The sequence below is a fragment of the Chlorocebus sabaeus genome, chromosome 14 (genome assembly GCF_047675955.1).
Source record: "Chlorocebus sabaeus isolate Y175 chromosome 14, mChlSab1.0.hap1, whole genome shotgun sequence".
Taxonomy (NCBI): domain Eukaryota; kingdom Metazoa; phylum Chordata; class Mammalia; order Primates; family Cercopithecidae; genus Chlorocebus; species Chlorocebus sabaeus.
The window spans coordinates 70,798,190-70,822,873 of NC_132917.1; the positions used below are offsets into that span (position 1 = coordinate 70,798,190).

The window sequence follows — 24,684 nt, forward strand, 5'->3', positions numbered from 1 at the left end:
CCCAGCTAATTTTTTAATTTTCTGTAGAGACGGGGCTTCACCATATTGCTGGTCTCAAACTCCTGGGCTCAAGTGATCCACACACCTCAGCCTCCCAAAGCGCTGGGACTACAGGCGTGAGGCACTGTACCTGTCCAAATATTTCTTTAGTGTGTACCATATTCCCTGCACTCTTCCACTAAGTGGGACACCGCAATGAGCACCACAGATGATGTCTTGCCCTCTTGGAGGTGACAGGTCTTACTGCACCTGAAGTGAGCCTGTGCATGCCAGCCCACTGCCCCTCTTTCTGTTCCCCGAAGGCCCTGAATGAGTTCTTTCTCACCTCTGCCAGAAGTGCCCTTTCCCTAGCTCCCTGGGGGCTGGCACCCCTTGACCCTGAAGGCTCAGCTCAAACAGCTCTTCCCATAAGATGCTTCCTCCAAGCACACCCAGTCTGGTCTTCCCTCCCACTCTCGTTCACCCATCCTGATCTTTCCCTTAGGAGCACCCACTGCAGTTTGTAATTATGTTATTTGCTCTGTATCCTTTTAGCCTGTAGGCACTTCATATTTTCCCTTTCATTTGCCTCGCTTAGTACCTAGAAGGCATCCATGCAGTAGATATGCTTGAAGAAAGGAAGCGGGGAGGGAAGGAAGAAAGCAGATCTCAGAGGAAAGGAGAGGGAGAAGTGGAGAGCCAGGCCAAACCTTGAAGTCCTCCGGCACCCAAAGGTCTGACAGTGAGGAGTGTGAGTGTGAGTCTTCAGAGGAGGCTGATGGGCAGCCCCAGAGGAGATCTTCCAGAGGGCAGCGTGCCCCGGCTCTGAATATAGCCATCGGAGACCACTGAAGCCAGAACTGACAGGACCAAAGAGAAGGCGGAAGGTGGGGAAGGAAAGCCAGCAGTGGGGGCCATGCTTGTGAGGGGAGGAGCTGGAGAAGGACTGGGACTGAACGAGGTTTCTTTAGGACTGGAAACATCAGAGCTTCATGGGGAGACAAGAGAGGAAAGAGAGAGAGAGGCAAGGAGGCTCTGGTCCTTCACCCCGTGGAGTCATCTCTAGGCCCTGTTTCCCAGTGCAGAGGAAGGACCCGCTATAAAGGAAGCAGGGACACCTCCTTGGTGGGAATAGGAAGGAAGAAGAGGGTGGCTCAGGTGCAGGCCAGTCAGGTCTATAAGGTAGGTTTGAAGGCAGGGAACTGAGGGAGTTCCCCTACTATGGCAAAGTGCAAGTTGAACTTGTCTTCTCTGGCTGTCCTCGAGGCCCAGAGTTTTCCAAATGATTCTTACACTTGGAGGATCCTTGTAAAGATCTGTGCAAGAATCACTGTGCCCAGTCGGTCTTCCTAGTTCAAGTCGTGGTGAAAAGAGCTTAGATCAAACAAAAATAAGAAGTTTGACCACAGATATCCAGATTGGGAAGGGGAGGGACTTTTGGTTTTTCTTTGGCATGTGGTGGCTTGGGGCCAGGCTTGCCCAAAGCAGGAGGGTAAGTGAACCGAGAACCAGTGTGGTCCAGCAAGAAGCACAAGGGGGGGGTCCCAGCTCCAGCTCTGCCACACATGTGCTGTGTGGCCCTGGCCAAGGCTTCTCACACTTCTGGGCCCCATTTTCCTTGCCTGTGAAAGAGGGGTTGGGCCACTCCCCTCTGCATCCTGCCAGCCTGTGACTGACCCAGTGGCCTCACAGGCCCCATGCCCACCTTGCCAAATGCCTTCATTTCAGGTGTCTCATCTCATTAGTGCATCACAAGAACCCCAGAGAAGGGTACTGGTATCCCAGGACTATGGGCAAGGGACTGTCCCAGGTCTCTCAGCCAGCCTCTAGCAGAACCAAAACTAGGCTTGCCTCCTGCCAGTCCACAGCTTCTTCTATGGGAGTTTGGAAGTATTTCTTGACATCTAACCCAATTCCCTCTGCAAGTTGAGCTCACTTCCCATGTGTGGGTCTCTGCAGCTGCCACATCTGCAGGCATTTCCCTCCTTCCCCTGCCTTTGCACTCCCTCCCCTCCCATGCTGAGCACCCAGTGAGCCTGGGGAGTCCAGGAACCCTGTGATGAGAGCAGAGGCCCCATTTGGTTTTTCTCAGTGACACCTGCACCCCCTACACACCACACACACACAGTCCTGGTGAGGGCAGAGGGGGACACTTTTCGGCCACAGCCAGGGGCCGGGAACTTTTGGAAAATGTTTGGAGTGAGAGAGGATGGAGTGGGTGAGGTGGGGGTGGAAGCCAGAGGGGAAGCAGCCCCAGGGATGAGAGGCCTCTGTGTGATGGGGGCGGACTCTGAGGAGGCCTCTGCCCTCTGCCCGGCCCTCCCCCAGCCTCCTGCAGGTGTCCGAGCAGCGGGGGCCCTGCGGGCAGGGGCATGACCCTTACAGCAATGGTGGCTGGCCCTGTCACAGCTAATGACCCTGACGGCCCAGGCTGGGAAGGAGGTGGGGTGTGGAGAGGAAGGGAAGGCGGAGGATGCCTCTGTGTGTGTGAGCAGGTGTTTGGGGTGAAACCCCTCCTCACCCCTGCCCCTCCCCCAGCCTACAGGACTGTGTGCAGCGTGAACGGGCCTCTGGTGGTGCTGGACCGGGTCAAGGTAAGACTCCTCCGCCGCCTCCCTGGCACTAAGGCCAAATCCCAGGGCGCCTCTCCCTTGCCCTGCAGGATTTCTTCTAAATTACCCTTTCCCTTCATGGCCCCTGGGGCCTGCTCTATTCTCTCCGTCCAGGCACCCACTCTCACTCTCCTACCCTAGCTGTAACCGAAGCCATCCAAGCTTTCTCCTCCCTGCCTTTTCAGTAAAAACCGTAAAAACCCATGGAGGCCCAGCCCTGGGCCTTGGGAAACGTGCTTCTACCCCTAACGAGTTGTTCTGCCTCCGTTTCCCCATCAGTGGCATGGGCGTACCTAACCTCAGAGGAAGGCCGGACCGTAGCACGGTTGCACCTAACCTCCTCGAGGGCTAGAATCTCCCCACCAGCAACTCTCACAGGATCTTCTTTTAAGGGGAAAGAGGAGGAGGTGCCAACTAAATTTTAGTGCCAACTAAAATTTCTAGGGATCTTGATGACTTCCAAAGGCCTTTGGAATATCTCAGTCTCAGCAACATGGGTGGGAAGTGAAGTGGCCCCACCAAAGGTAAGTGGGCTGTGGGCCATTTTGTAGCCCCTGGGAAACTGGCAGACACTGACAGTATCTTGAGTCCTGGGGTTGGGAATTCTTGAGCCATAAACAGCCCTGCAAAGGTATAAGATCACTCCCTTATCCTTCCTCCACCAACCAGCTCCAATCCCTCAGCCTCTCACCTCACCTCCTAGCTGAGCAAACTGGAAGTCTCAGTGCCCCTTTGAACCTTCTTGTCCCAGACCCCACACCTGCCAGCACCCATGTCTGTAGCTCCCTCCCACCCCACTGCTACCTTGTTATGGCAATGACCTTGGGCTCCCAGCCTGGCACCCTCCTATCCTCTTTCCATCCTCCAGCCTTTCAGACCTGACCCTTGCATCAAATTCGCCTAGGGCTCCCCAGTGCCCTCAGCTTACAGGTCTTTTCTTTTCTTTCTTCTTTTTTTTTTTTTTTTTTTTGGAGACAGAGTCTCACTCTGTCGCCCAGGCTGGAGTGCAGTGGGGCAATCTCGGCTCACTGCAAGCGCCGCCTCCCGGGTTCACGCCATTCTCCTGCCTCAGCCTTCCCAGTAGCTGGGACTACAGGCGCCCACCACCACGCCTGGCTAATTTTTTGGATTTTTAGTAGAGATGGGATTTCACCATGTTAGCCAGGATGGCCTCGATCTCCTGACCTTGTGATCCGCCTGCCTTGGCCTCCCAAAGTGCTGGGATTACAGGCGTGAGCCACCACGCCCAGCCACTTACAGGTCTTTTCTATGAAGGTGGCTGCAAGCCTTTCCGCTCACGCTCATCACTTTCCCTTCCCTGTGTAAAAACTAACACCTGAAATAGTGACTGCATGGGGCTGCCACTTGAGATCGCTGGACAGTTGCATATCATGTTTTTAAAATGTGATCAGCAATGTATGTTTATTAACAAATTAAATAACGAGATCTCGCCACCAGTTTCACTGCTATAATTTTAAAGTGTGATGAGCACAAATAGTATTTTGAGATCTCGGCAACAACTGTAATGTGGTATGAAAATATCTGTGATTTCTGTTGGTAACAAAGTCACAGGTACTGTGGAACTGCTAATTCTACTGTGGTTTGTTCCTTACATTCAGAACTAGAGGAAACACTAAATTTCTGTAAACGTTAATGAATGTAAAAATGTAACTTTCCCATCCAAGATCACAGAACCCCTGAGTTCTCTCTGTAGACTCTGAGAGAGGTTCCAGGCAAAGAACCCTTCTCACAATTAGTTGGACAAGAGGATAGAGTATGTGGAAAGGAATGACAAAGATTGCAGGCTTGTGTCTGGGCATTTTATAACAGACACACAATAATTGTACATATTCCTAGGGTACACAGTGATGTTTTGATTTATATAATGCATAGTGATCAGGTCAGGGCAATTAGCATATCCATCATCTCCAGCATTCTTTCTTTGTGTTGGGAATATTAGTATCCTCTTTCTGGCTATTTGAAGACATATGTATATATATTTGTTAACTACAGTCATGGACAGTCATCCTATTGTGGTATAGAACACTAGAACTTATTGCTCCTGGCTAGCTGTAATTTTGTGCACGGATTTTTCCCTCTGCCTCCTATACTACCCTTCCCCCTGTTCCCTCCCTCTGACTCATCCCCAGGGTTGAGAGGTCACCTTCTCCTGGATGCCTCTCCCTCTTTTCTACTTTTTGTGGTCTTATTAGTGGCATCCATTGAGGCATTTGGTCAAGATCTGGCCACATATCTCCTCTCTGCCCTTCCCCACACACACCGTGCCCTGCTATTGGCCATGAACTGTGTTTTGTTCGTCTTTGGCTCCAGAAGCCCAACACAGTATTTTTACTGAACACGTAGGCTATAGTAGGTGCTCAGTATGTTTGCTCAAAGGAAAGGTGAGTACATTAATGAGATAAATGAATGAATAAATGTTAGCATGACTAGCTATGGACCTGTCAAAACCTGAGCCAGCAATATTAAAGAAATCAGACCCATTCGTTGCTAGCTAACAGATTCTGAGTTCATAGGGACATTACCGCTTGACCCCCCCCAGTGTAAGGGACGCCTCAGGAGGAAGTGTGGCTGAGTAGTTAAGTGTGGCACACTGAGTTTGGATTTTAATCCCAGCTCCATCCCACTCTTTTCTACTAGCTACCTGCCAACCCTAGATCAACAGCATCAGTACCACCCAGGAACTTGTCAGAAATACAAATTCTTGGGCTCCACTCAGACTGACAGAATCAGAAACTCTGGGGGTAGGGCCCAGAAGTCTGTCCTCACAAGCCTTCCAGATGAACTGATGCTCTAGTTAGAGAACCATCGATCTAGGATTGCAAGTCCCAGTTTCCTCATCTATTAAATAATAATAGGGTTATTGTGAGGGTCACATCAGACAAAAATAGTATTATTCTCCCTTGAGAATAGCCAGCAGTATTTCTGCCTGGAATGCAGAAATGCTAATAAGCCTGATTAAATAGTTGGTGCCACCTCCTGCCCCTCTTCATCTCCACCACACTCTCCACCAGACCTGCCATTCCCCATGGGACCCAGGGTGGCGTGGAGTCGGAACCTATACAGGTGTCCACCTTCTCCACTGTAAAATGAGGCAGACCTAGGAAACCAGAACTAGGTCCCCAGATCTGTGGTTCTGCGACTATCGTTTGCATCTGTAGCTTTGGCAGAGAAAATAATTGGGAGGTGGAGGTACCTCTCCGCATCCCTCTCCACTTCCCCTACCCCTTTCTCTCTTTCAGGATTTGGCAAATGCTACAGCGTTTCTACAGCGCCACCTTCTGCCCACATTGAATCACACAGGCAATTACTCTTCCTGCTTCTGTCCTCAAATGTAAGAACATTTGAGGGAAGAATTTTGTGTAGATCAGAGGTTCTTAGTTTAGGGAATTAGGCCCTTGAAATTGTGTGCAAACCTCTGAAGGTATCCATGAATGTGCCTGTGCATTTTTCTGGGAGGAGTTTCTACAGTTTCATCTGATTTTCCAGATGTTTGTGACCCAGAAAAGGCTAACTGATTTGCAGAAGTTGAACAAGCATCAGAATACCGGGGGTGCAGGGGCTTGTTAACAGGCAGATTGCTGGGCCCCACCCCAGAGCTCTGATGCAGCATGTCCGGCGTAGAAGGCCCAAGAATGTACATTTCTATCAGAATCCTAGGTGATGCTGCTGGTATGGGAACCACACGGAGAACCTCTGTTCTAGAGAATTTTCTGACTCCTGTATTCTGTGATTCAAATTGCTCCCTGTTTGAGAATTGGAGTAAGCACTCACCTTAACCACCAGACTCGACCCCCAATGTCTGTGGCTGCTTTCAAAAGAGTCTGTATCAGCTCTGAAGACAATTTCCAAAGAGGAGCTCCCGCACTGCCCTGGCCATTGTCAGCAGGAGGGACCTTAGAGGCAGCATTCCTGTGCACAAATCCCAACAGGCTTGCTAAGAACTTTCAGTCCTCCGTGTGTACGCAGCAGCTCCCTGGTGCCTGGCCACTTGCTGGTTGAGAGCTCAGATGAATCTCCAGCACGGGGTTCCATTGCACTGCATCATGACCTCTTCCTGCAGCCCTCTTAGTAACCCAGAGTGAGAGTCGATGGGATCAGGCCTGCTCAGTATGCGGTTGGGAAATAGGGCCCCTTAAGATACAAGCTCCTGGACTCGCTATCCCCCAATGGAATTCTCCCTGGCACCCACTGCCCTAACTAGTCATGAGACGCCGCCGCCACCACCACCAACGAACAGCCAGCACACACTTAGAGCCTGGGGCTCTTCCTAAAGTTTCCAGACACTACATCCTCCATGCCTGGGTGTGAAAATCTGATGGCCCTTCCCCAGATCTGACCATAATTTTTGCTATTTAAAGTTCATTTTCTCTGATTTTATCCTTCAGGGACACAGAACGCACCCCTCTCCTCTCCACTCTCCTCTCCTGCCACCCTCCCTCCCTCACCCACATAAGCCCACATGAAAATCATCACTATTTATTTATTTATTTATTTATTTATTTATTTATTGAGACGGAGTCTTGCTCTGTCGCCAGGCTGGAGTGCTGTGGCGCGACCTCGGCTCACTGCAACCTTCGCCTCCCGGGTTCAAGCGATTTTCCTCCCTCAGCCTCCCGAGTAGCTGGGATTACAGAAAATGATCACTTTTAATCACTCCACCGCCTGATTTCTTTGGGGCACACTCTGGCCTGTGCTCTGTACAGCAACTTTTCCCCTGAGGTTAAAACAGCCCTCCGTCACCTCCAGGGAGGTGATAAACAATGAGGCAAGGCTCGTTTCGTATCGAAACACAGGTTATCAGAGTAGGAGAGGAAAACGAGCAGGAACGTGTGTTCCACGCGTTTCCCAGGCACTCGCTGTCCGTGCTCCTGGGCTCCCTCTTGTGGTTGAGAACCCCAGACACCTGGGTTTTCGCACCTCCTCCCACCTCGGAGCCTTCCTCCTGGGCTGGCCTCCTGCTGAGGCCCCCAACTCCGCAAGGCTGAGGGGTGGTTTGGGGAACCACAGGTCACCTTCCTGGCATCCTCTTCACAGGACAAGGAGGGACCTAAGCTAGAGCTTCCTTCCGTGTTTCTGTCAGAGCTGCAAACCTTCTAGTCTCAAGTTCGACCAGCAGGGGTTCCTGGCGTAGTGGCCCCTACCATGGTCACACCTTGCTGGGGAACTGGGCCCTTCGCTTCTCCCCGCCAAGCCCTTAAGGTCAATAGTTTGTGGCCAGGAGGTGATATAACGATAGTAATGATGATGATAATCACCAGCACTGTGCTGATAAGGCAAGTCCTCTATCTCTGATCTTTTTCATAACTACTTTGGCTATTGTCAGACATTTATGTGAACTTTAAAATCATTTTATTAAATTTTAAAATAAACAATAATCCATTAGGGTTGGACTACATTTATATACTTTTTAAAAGGATTCATGTTTTTATGCTAGTAAGTCATTCTGTCTTGGAAGACAATAATGTTCTTCATTGTTTAGGACTTGTTTTATGTTATCCCATAATATTTTTTTCTTGTACCTTTCTTGCTTATTTATAGCTATTTTGTGAGTTTTGGCCCTATTGTGGATGGGATAGTCTTCTCCATTGCTTCTTCTAACTGGTTACTACTAAAATAGAAAAAAAAAAGGGGGGGGGATGATTTTTATATATTTATCTTATAAACAGCCAAATTATCTTATTCATTCTAAAACTTTTTTCTAAACCAGAGCCTCTTGAGTTTTTCTAAATGTATAATATAATCTGCAAATAAAGGGAATTATGTCTCTTTTTCCATCAGTATGCTTTTACTTTACTTTTTATTTTGAGACAATTTCAATTTTATAAAAATTTTCAAAAATAAAAATAGTAGTAGGAACATCCATGTCACCAACCGTTAACATATTATCTCACTTGCTCTATCATTTGCTCTCCATGTGTGGCTGTGTGTGCATCATTTTTTCCTGACACTTTTTTTTTTTTTTTTTTTTTGAAACAGAGTTTCACTCTTGTTGCCAAGGCTGGAGTACAGTGGCACAATCTTGGCTCACTGCAACCTCCACCTCCCCCGTTCAAGCGATTCTCCTGCCTCAGCCTCCCGAGTAGCTGAGATTACAGGTGCCCTCTATCATGCCCGGCTAAGTTTTGTATTTTTAGTAGAAACAGGGTTTCACCATTTTGACCAGACTGGTCTTGAGCTTCTGACCTCAGGTGATTCACCCGCCTCAGCCTCCCAAGGTGCAGGGATTACAGGCATGAGCCACCACACCTGGGCTTCCTGAATCTTTTGAGGGTACGTTAAGCTCAAGTACTTCAGTGTGTATTTCCTAAGAATTAAGATATTCTTTTATATACCCACAGTAGAGCTATCAACTTCTGAAATTTATACTGATACAATACTTTAATCTACCATCCATATTCCAATTCCCAGGTAAGCTGATAAATTGGAATATAGCATTTTTTTTCTTCACTCCAGTATAGGATCTAGTCTAGGGTCAGGTATTGCACTTGTCATGTCTGTCTAGCTTCCTATCATCTGGAACATTTTCCCACAGACTTTGTTTGACATTTTGAAGAATACGGTCACCTCCCACCACCATCTTTAAAAAAGTAGAACATTCGGCCAGTTGTGGTGGCTCACGCCTATAATCCCAGCACTTTAGGAGGCCGAGGCAGGCAGATCACCTGTGGTTAGGGGTTTGAGACCAGCCTGACCAACATGGAGAAACCCCGTCTCTACTAAAAATACAAAAAATTTGCTGGGCGTGGTGGCGCATGCCTGTAATCCCAGCTACTCGGGAGGCTGAGGTAGGAGAATCGTTTGAACCCAGGAGGCAGAGGTTGCAGCGAGCCAAGATCGCGCCATTGCACTCCAGCCCGGGCAACAAGAGTGAAACTCTGTTTCAAAAAAAAAAAAAAAAAAGGACATTTTCTGTTTATGTTTAATTTTCTCTTTTCTTTTTCTGGTCTTACTGTATAAACAAAAACTTCCAAAACAATGTTAGGTAACAATTGTAATGTAGGTATCTGTGTCTGTTACTGATTTTTATTGGAAATGAAGGTAACTTTCACATTTTACCATGTACAAGGATGCTGATGTTGGTTTTGGTTAATAGTTTAGTGTTCAAGTAGTTGCCTTCCATTCCTGTTTTATATAGAATTGTATTAGAAACAGATGCTTGGCCAGGCACAGTAGCTCACCCCTATAATCCCAGCACTTTGGGAGACCAAGGCCGGCAGATCACCTGAGGTCAGGAGTTCGAGACCAGCCTGGCCAACATGGTGAAACCCCGTGTCTACTGAAGATAAAAAAAAATCAGCCAGGCGTGGTGGCGTGCGCCTGTAATCCTAGCTACTTGAGAGGCTGAGGAAGGAGAATTGCTTGAACCCAGGAGGCAGAGGTTGCAGTAAGCCGAGATCTCACCATTGCACTCCACCCACCCTGGGGGACAGAGTAAGATTCTGTCTCAAAACAAACAAACAAGCGAAACAGATGCTGAATTTTATCAGAAGCCTTTTGGCTTCTATTTACATCATCTTATAGGATTCTTTTTTAATCTATGTTGACAAACTCTCTATTATCATGATTTTTGTTATCAAATGTTGACAAATTCCCTAATGTTGATCGCTCTAGTCTTGCATTCTTGGATTAAATCCTACTTGGTCATACATGTTTATTTAATACACTGCTTGATTAGACTAAGAATTTATTTCTGCATCTATGTTAATAAGAGAAATTGATCTATAGTTTTCCTTTTGGTACTATCTTCAATGTATTTGGGAATTAGGGGGGCTTTTTATTTGGTGGTTGTTTCCTTCTAATTGTTACTCATTTTATTTTATTAGTTTAAGTAGTTCCTCCAGTACAAAGCTGAATAGAATGAAAATAGCAGAGATTCTCGCTTTGCTCCTAATTTTAAAGGGAATGCTTTATGCATCATATCATTGAATATCATATTTTCTGTAGGGTTTGTTTGTTTTTTGTCGAGACAGGGTCTTGCTGTGTCACCCAGCGCAGTGGTGTGATCTCAGCTCACTGCAACCTCCGCCTCCCAGGTTCAAGCGATTCTTCTGCCTAAGCTTTCCCAATAGCTGGCATTACAGGCATGTGCTACCACACCTGGCTAATTTTGTATTTGTAGTAGAGATGAGGTTTCGCCATGTTGGCCAGGCTGGTCTCAAACTCCTGACCTCAAACGATTCGCCCACCTCAGTCTCCCAAACTGCTGGGATTACAGGCGTGAGTCAATGCACCCAGCCTATGTAGGGTTTTTTGAGGATATTCTTTTTGGGGTTAAGAAATTTCCCTTTTATTTCCTGTTTTCAAAGAGTACTTTTGTTCTTTTTGATTTTGGTTTTAATCATGGATGGGTTTTTTTAAAAAACTTTTTTCAAAATGTTTTTAGATGTTCATAGTTTTTAATCTTTTAATTTGTTAATAAGGTGAATTATATGAATAGATATTCTCATACTAGACCAGCCTAACATTTCTAAAATAATCCCAACTTGGTCTTTTAAAATTTCTGTTTGTGTGTATATGTTTATCTTCATTTATTTTCTTTACTATTTTGGCTTACAACTTGGTCTTTTTTATGCATTGCTAGATTGGATTTGTTAATATTTTGTTAGGATTTTTGCATCCATGTTCATGAGTGAGATTGCTTACAAGTTTCCCATAATTATTTTATTTTTGTATCAAGGCTATAATTGCCTCATAAAATGAGTTAAATACAGTACCTTCTCTTCCCAGCTTTGAAGAGCTTAAGTTTCAAATTGTTTATTCCTTGACTGTTAGAACTCACTGCCAAATCTATCTGGGACTGGTGTTTTCTTTGCTTATTTAATATCTTCAAGATTTCAGGATTATTCTGGCTTTCAATTTCATTTTCAGTTGGCTTTGGTTTGAGTTATATTTATTCATTTCATCTAATTTCTCAAATGTGTTGCATAAAATCGTTCATTGTTCCTTTCATTATCTTTTAAATATTATCAGTTTATCTAGTTGTGACTTTTTTTATTCCAACAATTATTTATTCATGCCTTTCTTATTTCTTAATCTGTGTTGCCAGCAATTTGTCTGTTTTAGTCAGCTTTTCAAAAAACCAGTTGGCTTTGTTGGTCTTCTCTATTATATATTTGTTTTCTGTTTTAATAATTTCTACTCTTATTTCCTCTACTTTCTTTGGGAAAGAAAGTAGACTTCTTTTTTCTGACTTCTCACATTGCATACTTTTAGCTTCTTCAACTATTTTTCTTTTTTTTTTTTTTTTTTTTTTTAAGATGGAGTCTCGCTCTTGCGATCTCCGCTCACTGCAAGCTCCGCCTCCCGGGTTCACGCTATTCTCCTGCCTCAGCCTCCTGAGTAGCTGGGACTACAGGCGCCTGCCACCTCGCCCGGCTAATTTTTTTGTATTTTTTTAGTAGAGACGGGTTTCACCGTGTTAGCCAGGATGGTCTCGATCTCCTGACCTCGTGATCTGCCCGTCTCGGCCTCCCAAAGTGCTGGGATTACAGGCTTGAGCCACCGCGCCCGGCCTCAACTATTTTTCTTATCTAATACAATCATTTAAAGCTTTAAATGCTTCACACATATGTTGATATACAGCTTCTCACTATTACGGGAGCTAAATGTTTTCTAATTCTGATATAAATGCTTCTATACTTAGAATGCTTTTCTTCCAAATGTAAGAGGTTTTTCTGCCTTTTTTTTTTTTTTTTTTTTTTTTTTTTTGCTGTTGTTATTGATTTCTAACTTACTTTTGTGGTCAGAGAACATGGTACAGCTTTATATCTTTCATAGGTCGTGGCACAAAAGGATGACCTCCTCATTCTTTTCCAGATAATCTGTTATTTCAGTCTTGATTGCCTCTAATGACAAAAGGTAATTCAGAAGAGTGCTTTAATTTCCCAGAATATTAGGAATTTGGCAGGAAAGTGTTGTCTTTTTACCATCAATAGTTTGTTTGTTTGTTGTTTTGGGTTTTTGTTGGGTTTGGCTTGGTTTTTTGTAGAGATGGGTCTCGCTGGGTTGCCCAGGCTGATCTCAACCTCCTAGGTTCAAGTAATCCTCTCACCTCAGCCTCCCAAAATGCTGGGATTACAGGCGTGAGCCACTGTGCCTGGAAGCATTAATTTTAGTTGGATTAAAATTATGGCTTACTCCCGGGAGTAAATCAGCCACCTGGGAAGTGAGGTGAGGGAGCCTAGGGGATGCAATGCGTTTGCTCCAGGACTTTTTCCAGGAAGAAGGTGCAGGTACGGGGCTTAGATCTCTTGGTGCTTATGACAGCTGGTGATGAGTGTCAATGGGGATGGTGTGTTCTGCTAGCCCAGCTTCCCTGGCCAAGTCTGTGGTCTCCTCTAGCTGTGGGTAAAGACTGGGACTGGGTGGCTCCCAGAGCATGCACAGACAGCAGAGCTCAGGGATTCCCCGGGACAAAGCTCTACCTGCCCATGTGCTGCCTGTGGTCCTGGAGGGATAGCCTGATGGTTTGTTGGTTTGGTTTTTGGATTGGTTTGGTTTTCTGAGACAGGGTCTCACTCTGTCACCCAGGCTGAAGTGGGACATGATCATGCAGTGGCATGCAGTGGCATAATCATGGCTCATTGCAACTTCGACCTCAAGTGATCCTCCTGTCTCAGCCACCTGACTATCTGGGACCCTGATGTGTTACAAAAATTGAAATATAATTTGCGTACTGTGAATCCAGTGGCTTTTAGTATACTCACAGAGTTATGCAAACATCATCATGATCAAATTCCAAAACATTGTCATCACCTCAAAAAGAAACCCCATGTCCATTAGTTCTCACGCCAGTCCTCCCTCTCCCAGCCCTGAGCACCAACTGATCTACTTTCTGTCTTTATGGAGTTGCCTTTTCTGGACATTTTCTATTAATAGAACTGTGTAATATGTGGCCTGTTGTGCCTGGCTTTTTTCACTTAGCATAATATTTTCAAGGTTCATTCATGTTGCGGCATCTATCTGTACTTCTTTTTTTTTATGAATTGGCATATTTATTTCTCAGTTTGTGAAAATGTCCTTAATTTGTTGATGTAACAAACAAATTTCAACTCTGCTATGCAAAAAACAAATCTGCTTTGCAATGAACTTTATATAATTCAACTGCATACAGGCAACACACTATATATGAAAAAATTACTAACTGAACTATGGGTATTAACTACTGAAAAGAGTTAACAGTTGATTATAATTTTTTTTTTCTAACAATCTAGGAAGGTGGCAGCCAGCAGCAGTTCTAACACAATTACGGGTGCTATCGGGAATTCAGGAATCTTGGCGGAGCTGGTAGTCTAGTGAAACTTGTTCGCAAAATACAAACATACTTTTAATAGCACATGTGAACGGATCTCTCTAAAATTGACCTCGTTGGTTTTGTTCTCAGCAAACTGATCTGGGCCACTCAACATAGATTTTATAGTGCCTGGTGTTGATGTATGTTCTCTTTTTACAGTACATTCATGACCATCAGATGATATCGATTTGACATACATGGCATCAGGGCCTTCGCAGCCACCATAGGTTTTCTCCCCTCCATCCGTTTTGTTCTTATGAAATCCTCCTTTGCTTCCCAAGGATCTTGAGAAGTTTTTCGCTAGCCCCGCAGCCACCATAGCCGGGTCCCCATGTACCACCATAGCCCCATTCCAGGGCCGCCCCCTGAGCTGGCTGCCTGCCCCCATGGGTTCCAGGGCAGTCTCTTGCTTTTTAATGCTGAATAATATTCTACTGTATGAATACACCATATTTTGTTTATCCATTCATCAGTTGATGGACATTGAGTTATTTTCACTTTTGGCTATTATGAATATTGCCAGACTGCTTTCCAAAGTGGCTGCACTGTTTTCTATTCCTCCCAGCACTGTATGAGCATTCAAATTTCCTCACATCCTCAACAACACTTGTTATTATCTTTTTTATTTTATTTTATTTTATTTTATTTTATTGAGACGGAGTCTTGCTCTGTTGCCCAGGCTGGAGTACAGTTGTGTGATCTTAGCTCACTGCAACCTCTGCCCACCCCCAGCTCAAGGGATTCTCCTGCTTCAGCCTCCCAAGGAGCTGGGACTACAGGTGCCTGCCACCATGCCTGGCTAATTTTTGTATTTGTGTAGAGACAGAGTTTCACCATGTTCCCCAGGCTTATCTCAAACTCCTCATGTGATCCATGTGCCTCAGCCTCCCAAAGTGCTGGGATTACAGGCATGAACCACCTCACCTCGCCTATCTTTTTTGTTATAGCCATCCTAGGGTGTGTGAAGTGGCATCTGTCTCATTGTGGTTTTGATTTTCATTTCCCTAATACCTACTGATGTTGAGTATTTTGTCTTGTGGCTATTGGCCATTTGTATGTCGTCTTTGGAGAAATGTTTTTTCAAATTCTTTGATCAAATCCTTTTGATTATTGCATTTTAAAAGTTCTTTTTTTTTTTTGGATGGAGTCTCATTGTATCACCCAGGCTGGAGTGCAGTGGTGCGATGTCAGCTCACCGCAGTCTCTGCCTCCTGGGTTCAAGCGATTCTCCAGCCTCATCTTTCCGAGTAGCTGGGACCAAAGGTGTGCACCACCACACCTGGCAATATATGTGTTTTGTTTTTTTTTTTCTTTTTTCAGTAGAGACAGGGTTTCACCATGTTGCCCAGGCTGGTCTCAAACCCCTGACCTCAAGTGATCTGCCCGCCCCAGCCTCCCAAAGTGCTGGGATTACAGACATGAGCCACCACACCCAGCCTAAGAGTTCTGTATATGTTCTGAATATTAGCCTGATTTTTAAAATTCCTGATCCCTGGAAGGACTACATAAGTCAATTCTAGTCCCATGCCACTGGTACTGAAAGACACCTGTGAGCAGAGCATCTTTCTCCTGGTGCCTCAGCAGAGGCAAGCACTTTGCCAGTGTGTTGACCCCTAGTCCACAGGGGCAGAAACAGATACGCTGTCCAGAACCCGAGGCAGCCCAATCATTACTACATCTTTACTGAGCTTTTACAAAGTGCCAGGCACCATGCTAATGGATCTGCATATAGTATCTCATTTCTTCCCTGAAGCAGCTGTGGAAAGTAGATACTATTATTATCCTCATTTTTAAAGATGAGGAAACTAAAGCTCATTACTTATGACTTACGTATTTAATGAGTTACTGAAATCGTAAAGTAACTTCCACAAGGTCAGGCAGCTACTAAGCTTCAGAGTTTCAATTCTAACCTGGTCTTGCAACTCCAAAGTGGGTGCAACTGCCTCCCAAACAGAATTCAGACTTTCACTTCCCAGCCCCTCGAGTTCATTTCCACAAGTGTCTGGGCACCAGAGGGGAGAGAACAGCTTGGGACTGGGTCAGGGAGGGCCGGAGGAGGAGAAGAGACTTTGCCTCTGGTCTCACTGTCACATGGCTGCTCTCCCCTCCTGCCAGTTTGCGCAGTATGCGGAGATCGTCCACTTCACCCTCCCAGATGGGACTCAGAGGAGCGGGCAGGTGCTTGAGGTGGCTGGCACCAAGGCCATTGTTCAGGTGAGTGGGGTCAATGGGACATTGGCTAATTAAATCAATGAATTAACCCATAAAGTTCCCACACTGTCTTACAAACTCTGAAGGCAGGAAATGGTCTATTTCCCTGAGAACACAAAACATGTCCAGAAAGGTTAGCCCTCTTCCCTCCAGCAGGCCCCTTAGTGGAGAAACTCTCTCTTGTTCCCACAGGTGTTTGAAGGGACATCAGGGATCGATGCCAGGAAGACCACTTGTGAATTTACAGGGGACATCCTACGAACTCCGGTGTCAGAGGACATGCTGGGTGAGGGACAGGAAGGAGAAGGGATGGAGGTGCTCCTCTGACCTCCCAGCCCAGCTTCTCCGACCAAGCCCTCAGCACACTATACCGTCACTTCCTGTTTATATGCCTGTCTCCCTGGTGGGCTCTTTGAGGTCTGGGGTGTGTCTTCTTCTCTCTGATTCCTGACCCCAGCACAGGGTCTGACATACAGGTGTTCAATCAATGAGGAAGGTGGGTTCAATAGACCAGAGACACAGTAGGTAGCCACCTATTTGGAGCCAGGCTGAAAGGGACTGCTAAGCCTTGAATATCCCCTAATTCTCTCCCAAGACCTGGCCTGGCCCTCTCCTCTCTCGAGTCCTGGAATCCCCCATTAGAGTCATTGTCCTGGGCCAAGGCCTTGCCTGTAAAGGTTTCCAGGAGAGGAAGGAAGACTCTCACAGGAACAGTCATTGTAGCTGGCTCTCTGGGCTACCTGTGGGCTGCAGGGGAGGGGGACACGGGACACTCCTTTGGGGAATGGGAGGGAGCTGGTGGTGGTGTGGAGGGTAGGCAGCAGTGAGGGACACAGGGCTAGCCTGAGCACCCTCTAACACTCCTCACCCACACTCAGGTCGGGTGTTCAATGGCTCCGGCAAGCCCATTGACAAGGGGCCAGTGGTCATGGCGGAGGACTTTCTGGATATCAATGGTGAGTGACTGGAGGCTCTGGATGGCTTCAGGGCCAAGCCCTAACACCTTCCCCACTCTTGGAAGTTCTGCCCAGACTCACGAGCAGATCAGATGTGATGGGAGAGCAGCAAAGGTGTCTCTATCCCCAGATCTTCCACTGAACCCCAACACTGCCATCAGCACTCCATGTCCATCCTCTGTAAAATGCCATCATCGTTGGGCAGTGCTCCATGCCTGCCCCAAGGCCATCATGCCCCTGCCTTTGGCTTCCTGTCCACAATCCTGAGAGTGGGCTGCGGTGCTCTGCCAGCTCTCGTCCATTCAAGTGGGCACCTTCCCCAGGCCTCAAACCCTATCCCACCTGTTTACTGAGGACATGCTGGAGGCCTGTGGGGACCCATGACTTGCCCCAGGCCACACAGAAAGTCAGTGGCAAAGCACAGAAGACTCATCTGCTCAGACAGGAGGCTGAGTCACTCGCAGGCCCTCCGAACCCTGCACTAGTACCTGGAGGTGGTGATGAGGGCTCTGCCCCCTTAGGCCCTAGAGCCTCAGCCTGAGTTTCCCCCTGCCTGCCACTTCCAAAGCACGAGGGCAGCGCTGTCCAAGGTAGCACTTGGCCTGTGGCTATTTAAATTTGAACTAATTCAAATAGAAATAAAGTCCCATTTCAGAGCCACATGTCATGTGCTCTGTAGCCATTTGTATCTAGGGCTACATCAGGCAGCACGGCCAGAGTGCGTTTCTATCATCGCCGGAAGGCCCGTCAAACAGTGCTGCTCTGGAGTCTGGGGTCAGTGTTGAGGAGGTCAGGGAAGGGTTTGAACCCCTGAGCATGGCTCTGTGATCGCCCTCTCCCAGGCCAGCCCATCAACCCGCACTCCCGCATCTACCCCGAAGAGATGATTCAGACGGGCATTTCTCCCATTGACATCATGAACAGCATTGCCCGCGGCCAGAAGATCCCCATCTTCTCAGCAGCCGGGCTCCCCCACAATGAGGTGAGGCCTCCATGGCCAGCAGGCATGGCTGGGGGAGGGACAGAGCAGTGGCTGGGCTGCTGGGCCAGTGAGGATGGCTCCTGTGCCAAGCAGGCAGGGGCTGGCGGGGCTGGGGTCACCTGTATCAAGACTGGCAGCTGTCCCCAGGCAGCTCACGGACTCAGGACTGCACAAGATTTCCTCCCGGTCCAATCTTCAGGCTGCCCCAAGCGAGGGAGCCCATGGGGAGCTCCCAGAGTAGAAAGTCCTGCTCAGGGGAGCTTACAGCCCCTACCACTGTCCCTGCACTCATCTTTACTACCCGCTCCCGCTTCTCTCAACCACCACAGTGAACAGCCGCTTCCTCTCAGAGCAGCTGGTGTGACAAGGTCTCGAGATGCTCCTCCAGCCACCCAGCACCCTGACCACTCAAAATGGCCTGAGCGATCAGAGGGCATAAGTGCCCCCACCCTACTGTGACCCTTCCTTCCTGGCTCTGGGCATGGTGTCTTGGAGGCCCACACACTGCAGGCCCAGGGCAACTCTGTGCCCAGATAGCCCCCCAGCAGGCTGTGGAAGGGTATGACCCTGCCCTATGCCAAGGTGCCCAGACCCGTACGGAGGCAGCTGCTCTTTGGGACTGTTACTCTGTCCTGCCTCTCGTACCAGGCACCCCCAGCCCACTAGCAGCCGCACAATAGCCCCCATCCTCCACCCCAAGAAAGACTGTAGCACCTGGGGCAGCCCCTTCACCTCTCTGGACTTGGATCCCTCCCACTAAAGGCTGTGAGCAGTGGTGCTCAATGGGGCGGGCGTCGGCTCCGACTGTGACGTACTCCCACCCAATCCACTCTGCCCTAGATTGCCGCTCAGATCTGCCGCCAGGCGGGGCTGGTGAAGAAGTCCAAGGCTGTGCTGGATTACCACGACGACAACTTCGCCATCGTCTTTGCAGCCATGGGGGTGAGGGACTTAGCAGACTGGCACGTTCTGGAGGCTGGGAGCAGGCAGCCTGTCTCCCTCAGCCCCTGGCATGACCTGATCTGATGGGGAAGCCATCAGTGTCCCGGCCAGCCAGGAGGGGTGAGGATGGGAGCAGTGACCAGGGCCATGTGGCCCTCAGGGTGTCCCAAAGGCAATCACAGTGGTAAGATGGGCCCTGGGTGGCCTGAAGGAGGGGAAGACAGGGCATTTGGGGAGAAAAGATAGCTTCAGGAAGGGGAGGCCTGGGAGTCCAGGGAGGTGGGCAGAGCAGCAGCTGGTGACAGGAGGGGTGGGGATGGCACTGAGCAGAGCTGGACTTAAAGAAGTCTCAGCCTCTCCAGGGGCATCTGACGAGGCCCTGTGAGGACTGGGGCAGCAAACCCAGTGCCTGCCCTTCCTAGCCCCAGGGTCACCACCCCGTGGCCATGGTGCCTAGCGACTGGTAGCTGGTCAGTCCACAGGCTTTCCTGAGGACAGCTGGGAGGGATCGGGCCTTGCCCTCAGGTCACAGGGCCCTACCTCCAGCCGACCCTGCTGTGTATCCAGGTGAACATGGAGACAGCCAGATTCTTCAAGTCTGACTTTGAGCAGAATGGAACCATGGGGAACGTCTGCCTCTTCCTGAACTTGGCCAACGACCCCACGTGAGCTCTCCCCTGAGGCCCAAACTGCCCTCAGGTGGGCAGACCCTGTCCCCTTCCAAGACCTAGAGCGCCAGGGCTCCAGGGCATCCCAGAACTACAGCCACGGGCCATAGCTGGGAGAACAGTCCTCATTGTGTAGATGGGGAAACTGAGGCCTGGGAAGGGCTAGGAAAGGCTAGCCTCCTAGGAAGGGCTAGGAAAAACCCACAGACAGAGGGAGCCAGACCATGACTCTGCCTGCTGCCTGTGCCCTCTGCTCTTCCCACAACCCATGTCCAGCCACCATCCCAACTCAGGGCTCCTTATCTCTGTGTCACATCCACAAAGTCACCCCAAGGAGATCATTTCCCTAAACATTTGTTTAGAAAAACTGCTATTTTAAAAGTGTAGAAAATGGGAGTTTAAATCTGGGGGCCAGGTGGATGAAAACAATTCTAATAAACTGTCCCGGGTGTTTCTGGAGGGTACTCCAGAAAGCAGATAATAGAATTCTAGAGGTGTTGGTGACATCCCCAGGGGGAAGAGCCACAGCCCCAAAGCTGGGAACTGAGAGTGCCTGAAGCCAAGGTATGGTGTTCAGGAGCGCTCCACGTGGGAAGGGTTTGTAGGGCTGGCAAGCATAGAGACAGGGACATTAGGTGTGCTTGGAACAGTGAAAGGGACAGTGAGAGGAGCAGTGAGAGGGACAAAACCATCCAGAGAATGTGGGGTGAGAGTGCTCCAGCTGACCCAAGTGTGGGTGCCCTAGGGTAAGATAGAGGTAAAGCAGGTGCCCCCAACTCATCTACAGGGTGATATGCCAGAGTCCTTCCCCTTCAGCCCACAGGGGACAAAAGTCACTCTCATCTTCACCAGACAAAGTCCTGGCCCTGCCTGGCTTTTCCCACCCAACTTGCCTCTTGGCCTCAGCCTCTGTCCCCTTTCCTACCTTAGACAGTAGGCAAGGTGTGTGTTGGAGTCTGCCTACTCCCGGGAACTGTGGTCCTGGCCTAGGGAATGGGGGCAAGGGCTCATCTTATCCATTCCTCTGCCACTATGCACAACACCAGCTTCCCAGTTCACCTTGCACTCAGCCCCCGGGCTATGTGGAGCATTAGCCCAGGCTCCAGGCTCTCTCAACACCTGGCCACACCTCCAGGATCGAGCGGATCATCACCCCACGCCTGGCGCTGACCACTGCTGAATTCCTTGCCTACCAGTGTGAGAAGCATGTGCTGGTCATACTGACGGACATGAGTTCTTACGCAGAGGCCTTGCGGGAGGTGAGCTGGCTAGCAAGGGGTGTCAGGTTCCTCTCTACCCCTCCCTAAGCCTGACACCCCAGAGGGTCACCCTGCAAATAGAGGGGAGCTGGTCCACCCAAGCCTGCCCCACTCCCATGAGTTCCAGGGCTTGGTCTCAGCCTGGCCATTCCTCCCCTGCCCCCCACTCCATTTCTCACAGGGTCACTGAACTCCCACCCACCCTTCCTAGCTTCAGCCTCTCACCCCCTTTCTTACCCCAATGCCCATGGATATTGCAGGTCTCTGCTGCTAGAGAGGAGGTGCCTGGGCGCCGAGGCTTTCCTGGATATATGTACACAGACCTGGCCACCATCTACGAGCGGGCGGGCCGCGTGGAGGGTCGGGGCGGATCCATCACGCAGATCCCCATCCTCACCATGCCCAATGACGGTAGCCTCCTCACAGCCCACTACCCTCCAGAGCTCCCCTGCCCTCCCTTTTCCAACCACACACTTAAAGAGCCCACGTTGCTTTGCACAGATGTGCACCAGCACTTTTCCTCCATCGAGATAGACACGGCCCTTTCCTCCACCATCCATGCCCCCCACACACCGCTATCACTCTCATGAGGGAAACAGAACCCAGGTGGCCCTGAGTGGTTGGAGACCTGGGCCCTACCCACACTGAGACCTGTATTTTCTTGTAGATATCACCCACCCCATCCCAGACTTGACGGGCTTCATCACCGAGGGACAGATCTACGTGGACAGACAGCTTCACAACAGACAGGTACTGCCCTGTCCCTGCCCACTTCCTGCTCTCAACCCAGAGAAACACTGAGGAACAGATGTTCCACTGCCCCCAGGCATGAATTAGGAGGGGCCAGTCAAAGCGAACCCCAAACAGGAGACAGCCACAGGGAAGATTGCATGGTTCACAGACAGAAGACAGGCCTGAGCAGAATCTGGCTTACCTGGCTCTGGGATCTTGAGAAGATAATTTCATCTCTTGGATCCTAGGTTTCCTCATCCATAAAATGGGAATAATCAAATATATCATCCAGACGCGTTGTGGAGGATAAAAATGAGTTGGCATATAGACAGCATCTGGCAGATAGTAAATACTATTTCCCTTCCCTTTCCAGTTATTTGCTTTGGTGGACAGAAAACAACGGCTGACACACATCTGTCCTGTGTATAGGTTAAAGGCGACCCCTATGACGCTTTTCTCTTGGCTTGGCAGGTTTTTGTTTTTGTTTTTGTTTTTTTCAGCTATTAACCATTAAGCTTCAAAGAGGTTTTTGTCCACATTATCAAAAGTTTTGAAATACTGAGCCTTTTATTAACTAATGCCATGTCATCTACCCCCTCCACTGTTCTGTCTAGGGCCACATATGACAGCTGCATGCCCAAGCCCTAGACTTTGTGGGAGATAAGAGAGGGTGGGTGTGCCTGTTGACCCCTCGGAATGTAGAATAAATGAGGAGCTCCTCCTGAGAACAATTTGGGGACGGGGGAGCAAAGCTTGAGTCCTGCTCTCCACCACTTCCTTTTTCTTCTCCCTCAGATCTACCCCCCCATCAACGTGCTCCCTTCCCTGTCGCGGCTGATGAAGTCAGCCATTGGGGAGGGCATGACAAGAAAGGACCATGGAGATGTCTCCAACCAGCTGGTAAGGAGGAGAGGGTCCAGGGTTGGTGGGTCCTCTAGTTTCAGAAGCTGAAGGTCTGAGCCCCATCTGAAGGACGAGCTTTTCTCCTGTCAAAATTCCTTTCCGAACGGGGTCCCAGCAGAGCCAGGTGGGGGGCTACTGGACTCCCGTGGTAAGCCCGCAGCGGACACCCCGACGGCTTGCCCCTCCCGCAGTACGCCTGCTATGCCATCGGGAAGGACGTGCAGGCCATGAAGGCAGTGGTTGGGGAGGAGGCGCTCACCTCTGAGGACCTGCTCTACCTGGAATTCCTGCAGAAGTTTGAGAAGAACTTCATCAACCAGGGTAAGGCGCGTCGCTGGCGTGGAGCCAGTAAACTCTTCACCCTCCTCCCGCCCCACACACATTTCTACCACTCCCGGGAATCCCGTTCTGTCCCTAGGCCCCTACGAGAACCGCTCGGTGTTCGAGTCGCTGGACCTGGGCTGGAAGCTGCTGCGCATCTTCCCCAAGGAGATGCTGAAGCGCATTCCGCAGGCCGTGATCGACGAGTTCTACTCCCGCGAGGGGGCGCTGCAGGACCTCGCGCCCGACACTGCGCTCTAGCCACGCGCGCCGTGGCGCCCCAACACCGGCAGGGACCCTGCCCTCGGCTCCCGGGTCTCCCCTCCCTCGCCACCCCAACCAGCGGCTTCTGCGCCGCCCTCCGCCCTCCGCCCTCCGCTGGCTCCGAGGTGGGGTTGCGGGGGTGGGGCGTGCGCTCCATTCCTTTGCCTCTCTCGGTTGCTTTCCCGCGCTCCATGCCTCCCCTTCGATTCCTGGCGCTGCGGAAGAACAGAAGGTTGCGATGCCTTGCTCTGACGGGAGCATCTGTATTTTTATGTTAAAAGCCCACAAAATAAAAATAAAAAGTAACTGAGATGAATTTATCTTCGTTGAAAACAAGATTGGCAAAAGAAAGATAAAAATGAAAGGAAAAGATAATTGTTGAAGCTGGGGGCTGGGGTGATGAGTACACGGAGTTCATTGAACTGTTCTCCCTATAAAAAAAAAAAAAAGGCCCAGCGCGCGGAGCCTGAGGATGTTGTCCCAGCTACTCTGGAGGCTGAGACGGGAGGATCGCTTGAGTTCAGCAGTTCTGGTCTGTCGTGAGCTATGCTGATGTGGTGTCCACACTAAGTTGGGCATCAATATGGTGACCTCCCGGAGACGGGGGCCAGCAGGTTCCCTAAGGAGGGGTGAACAAGTCCAGGTCTGAAACCAAACAGGTCATAACTCCAGTGCTCATCAACAGCGGAATCGTGCCTGGGAATAGCCACTGCACTCCAGCCTGGGTAACATAGCGAGGCTCATGCCTGTAATCCAAGCACTTTGGGAGGCCGAGGCGGGGGTCACTTGAGGTCAGGAGTTCGAGACCAGCGTGGCCAACATGGCGAAACCCCCGTCTCTACTAATACGAGAAAACATTAGCTGGGTGTGATATCTCATGCCTGTAATCCCAGCTACTAGGGAGGCTGAGGCAGGAGAATCACTTGAACCCAGGGGGTGCAGAGGTTGCAGTGAGCCGAGATCGCGCCACTGCACTCCAGCCTGGGCGACAGAGTGAGACTCCATCTCAAATAAATAAATAAATAAAAATTTTAAAAGCTACATTAATGTCTTAACAGTTGACAATAGAAGTTTTCTTAGGGAGATAATTATCTTCCCTAAGAAATAGCTTGGGCTGGGAGCGGTGGCTCACACCTGTAATCCCAGCACTTTGGGAGGCCAAGGCGGGTGGATCACCTGAGGTCGGGAGTTCGAGACCAGCCTGACCAACATGGAGAAACGGCGTCTCTACTAAAAATAAAATAAAATAAAATAAAATAAAATAAAATAAAATAAAAAAGCCGGGTGTGGTGGCACATGCCTGTAATCCCAGCTGCATGGGAGGCTGAGGCAGGAGAATTGCTTGAAACCGGGAGGCAGAGATTGTGGTGTGCCAAGATCGTGCCATTGCACTCCAGCCTGGGCAATAAGAGTGAGACTTTGTCTAAAAGAAAGAAAGAAAAGAAAGAAAAAGAAAGAAAGAGAGAGAGAGAGAGAGAGAGAGAGAGAAAGAAAGAAAGGGAGAGAGAGAGAGAGAAAGAGAGAGAGAAAGAGAGAGAGAA

The 24,684-nt window shown here is 49.1% G+C and overlaps 1 protein-coding gene and 1 pseudogene across 1 annotated transcript in view; one reads left to right on the forward strand and one right to left on the reverse strand.

Moving 5' to 3' along the window:
- ATP6V1B1 (ATPase H+ transporting V1 subunit B1) overlaps positions 1–24,197 on the forward strand; it is a 29,802-nt gene extending 5,605 nt beyond the window's left edge. Inside the window, exons 2-14 of the mRNA XM_007970306.3 lie at positions 2,518–2,573; positions 16,021–16,119; positions 16,309–16,402; positions 16,995–17,072; positions 17,915–18,054; positions 18,895–18,996; positions 19,564–19,661; positions 20,800–20,923; positions 21,184–21,334; positions 21,591–21,673; positions 22,451–22,555; positions 22,750–22,879; positions 22,977–24,197. Coding sequence (XP_007968497.1) covers positions 2,518–2,573; positions 16,021–16,119; positions 16,309–16,402; positions 16,995–17,072; positions 17,915–18,054; positions 18,895–18,996; positions 19,564–19,661; positions 20,800–20,923; positions 21,184–21,334; positions 21,591–21,673; positions 22,451–22,555; positions 22,750–22,879; positions 22,977–23,140 — 1,424 coding nt within the window. The 3' untranslated portion in view covers positions 23,141–24,197. The remainder of the gene's footprint in view (positions 1–2,517; positions 2,574–16,020; positions 16,120–16,308; positions 16,403–16,994; positions 17,073–17,914; positions 18,055–18,894; positions 18,997–19,563; positions 19,662–20,799; positions 20,924–21,183; positions 21,335–21,590; positions 21,674–22,450; positions 22,556–22,749; positions 22,880–22,976) is intronic.
- Positions 13,756–15,043, reverse strand: LOC140713435 (elongin-C pseudogene; annotated as a pseudogene).
- Positions 24,198–24,684: the final 487 nt, after the last annotated feature.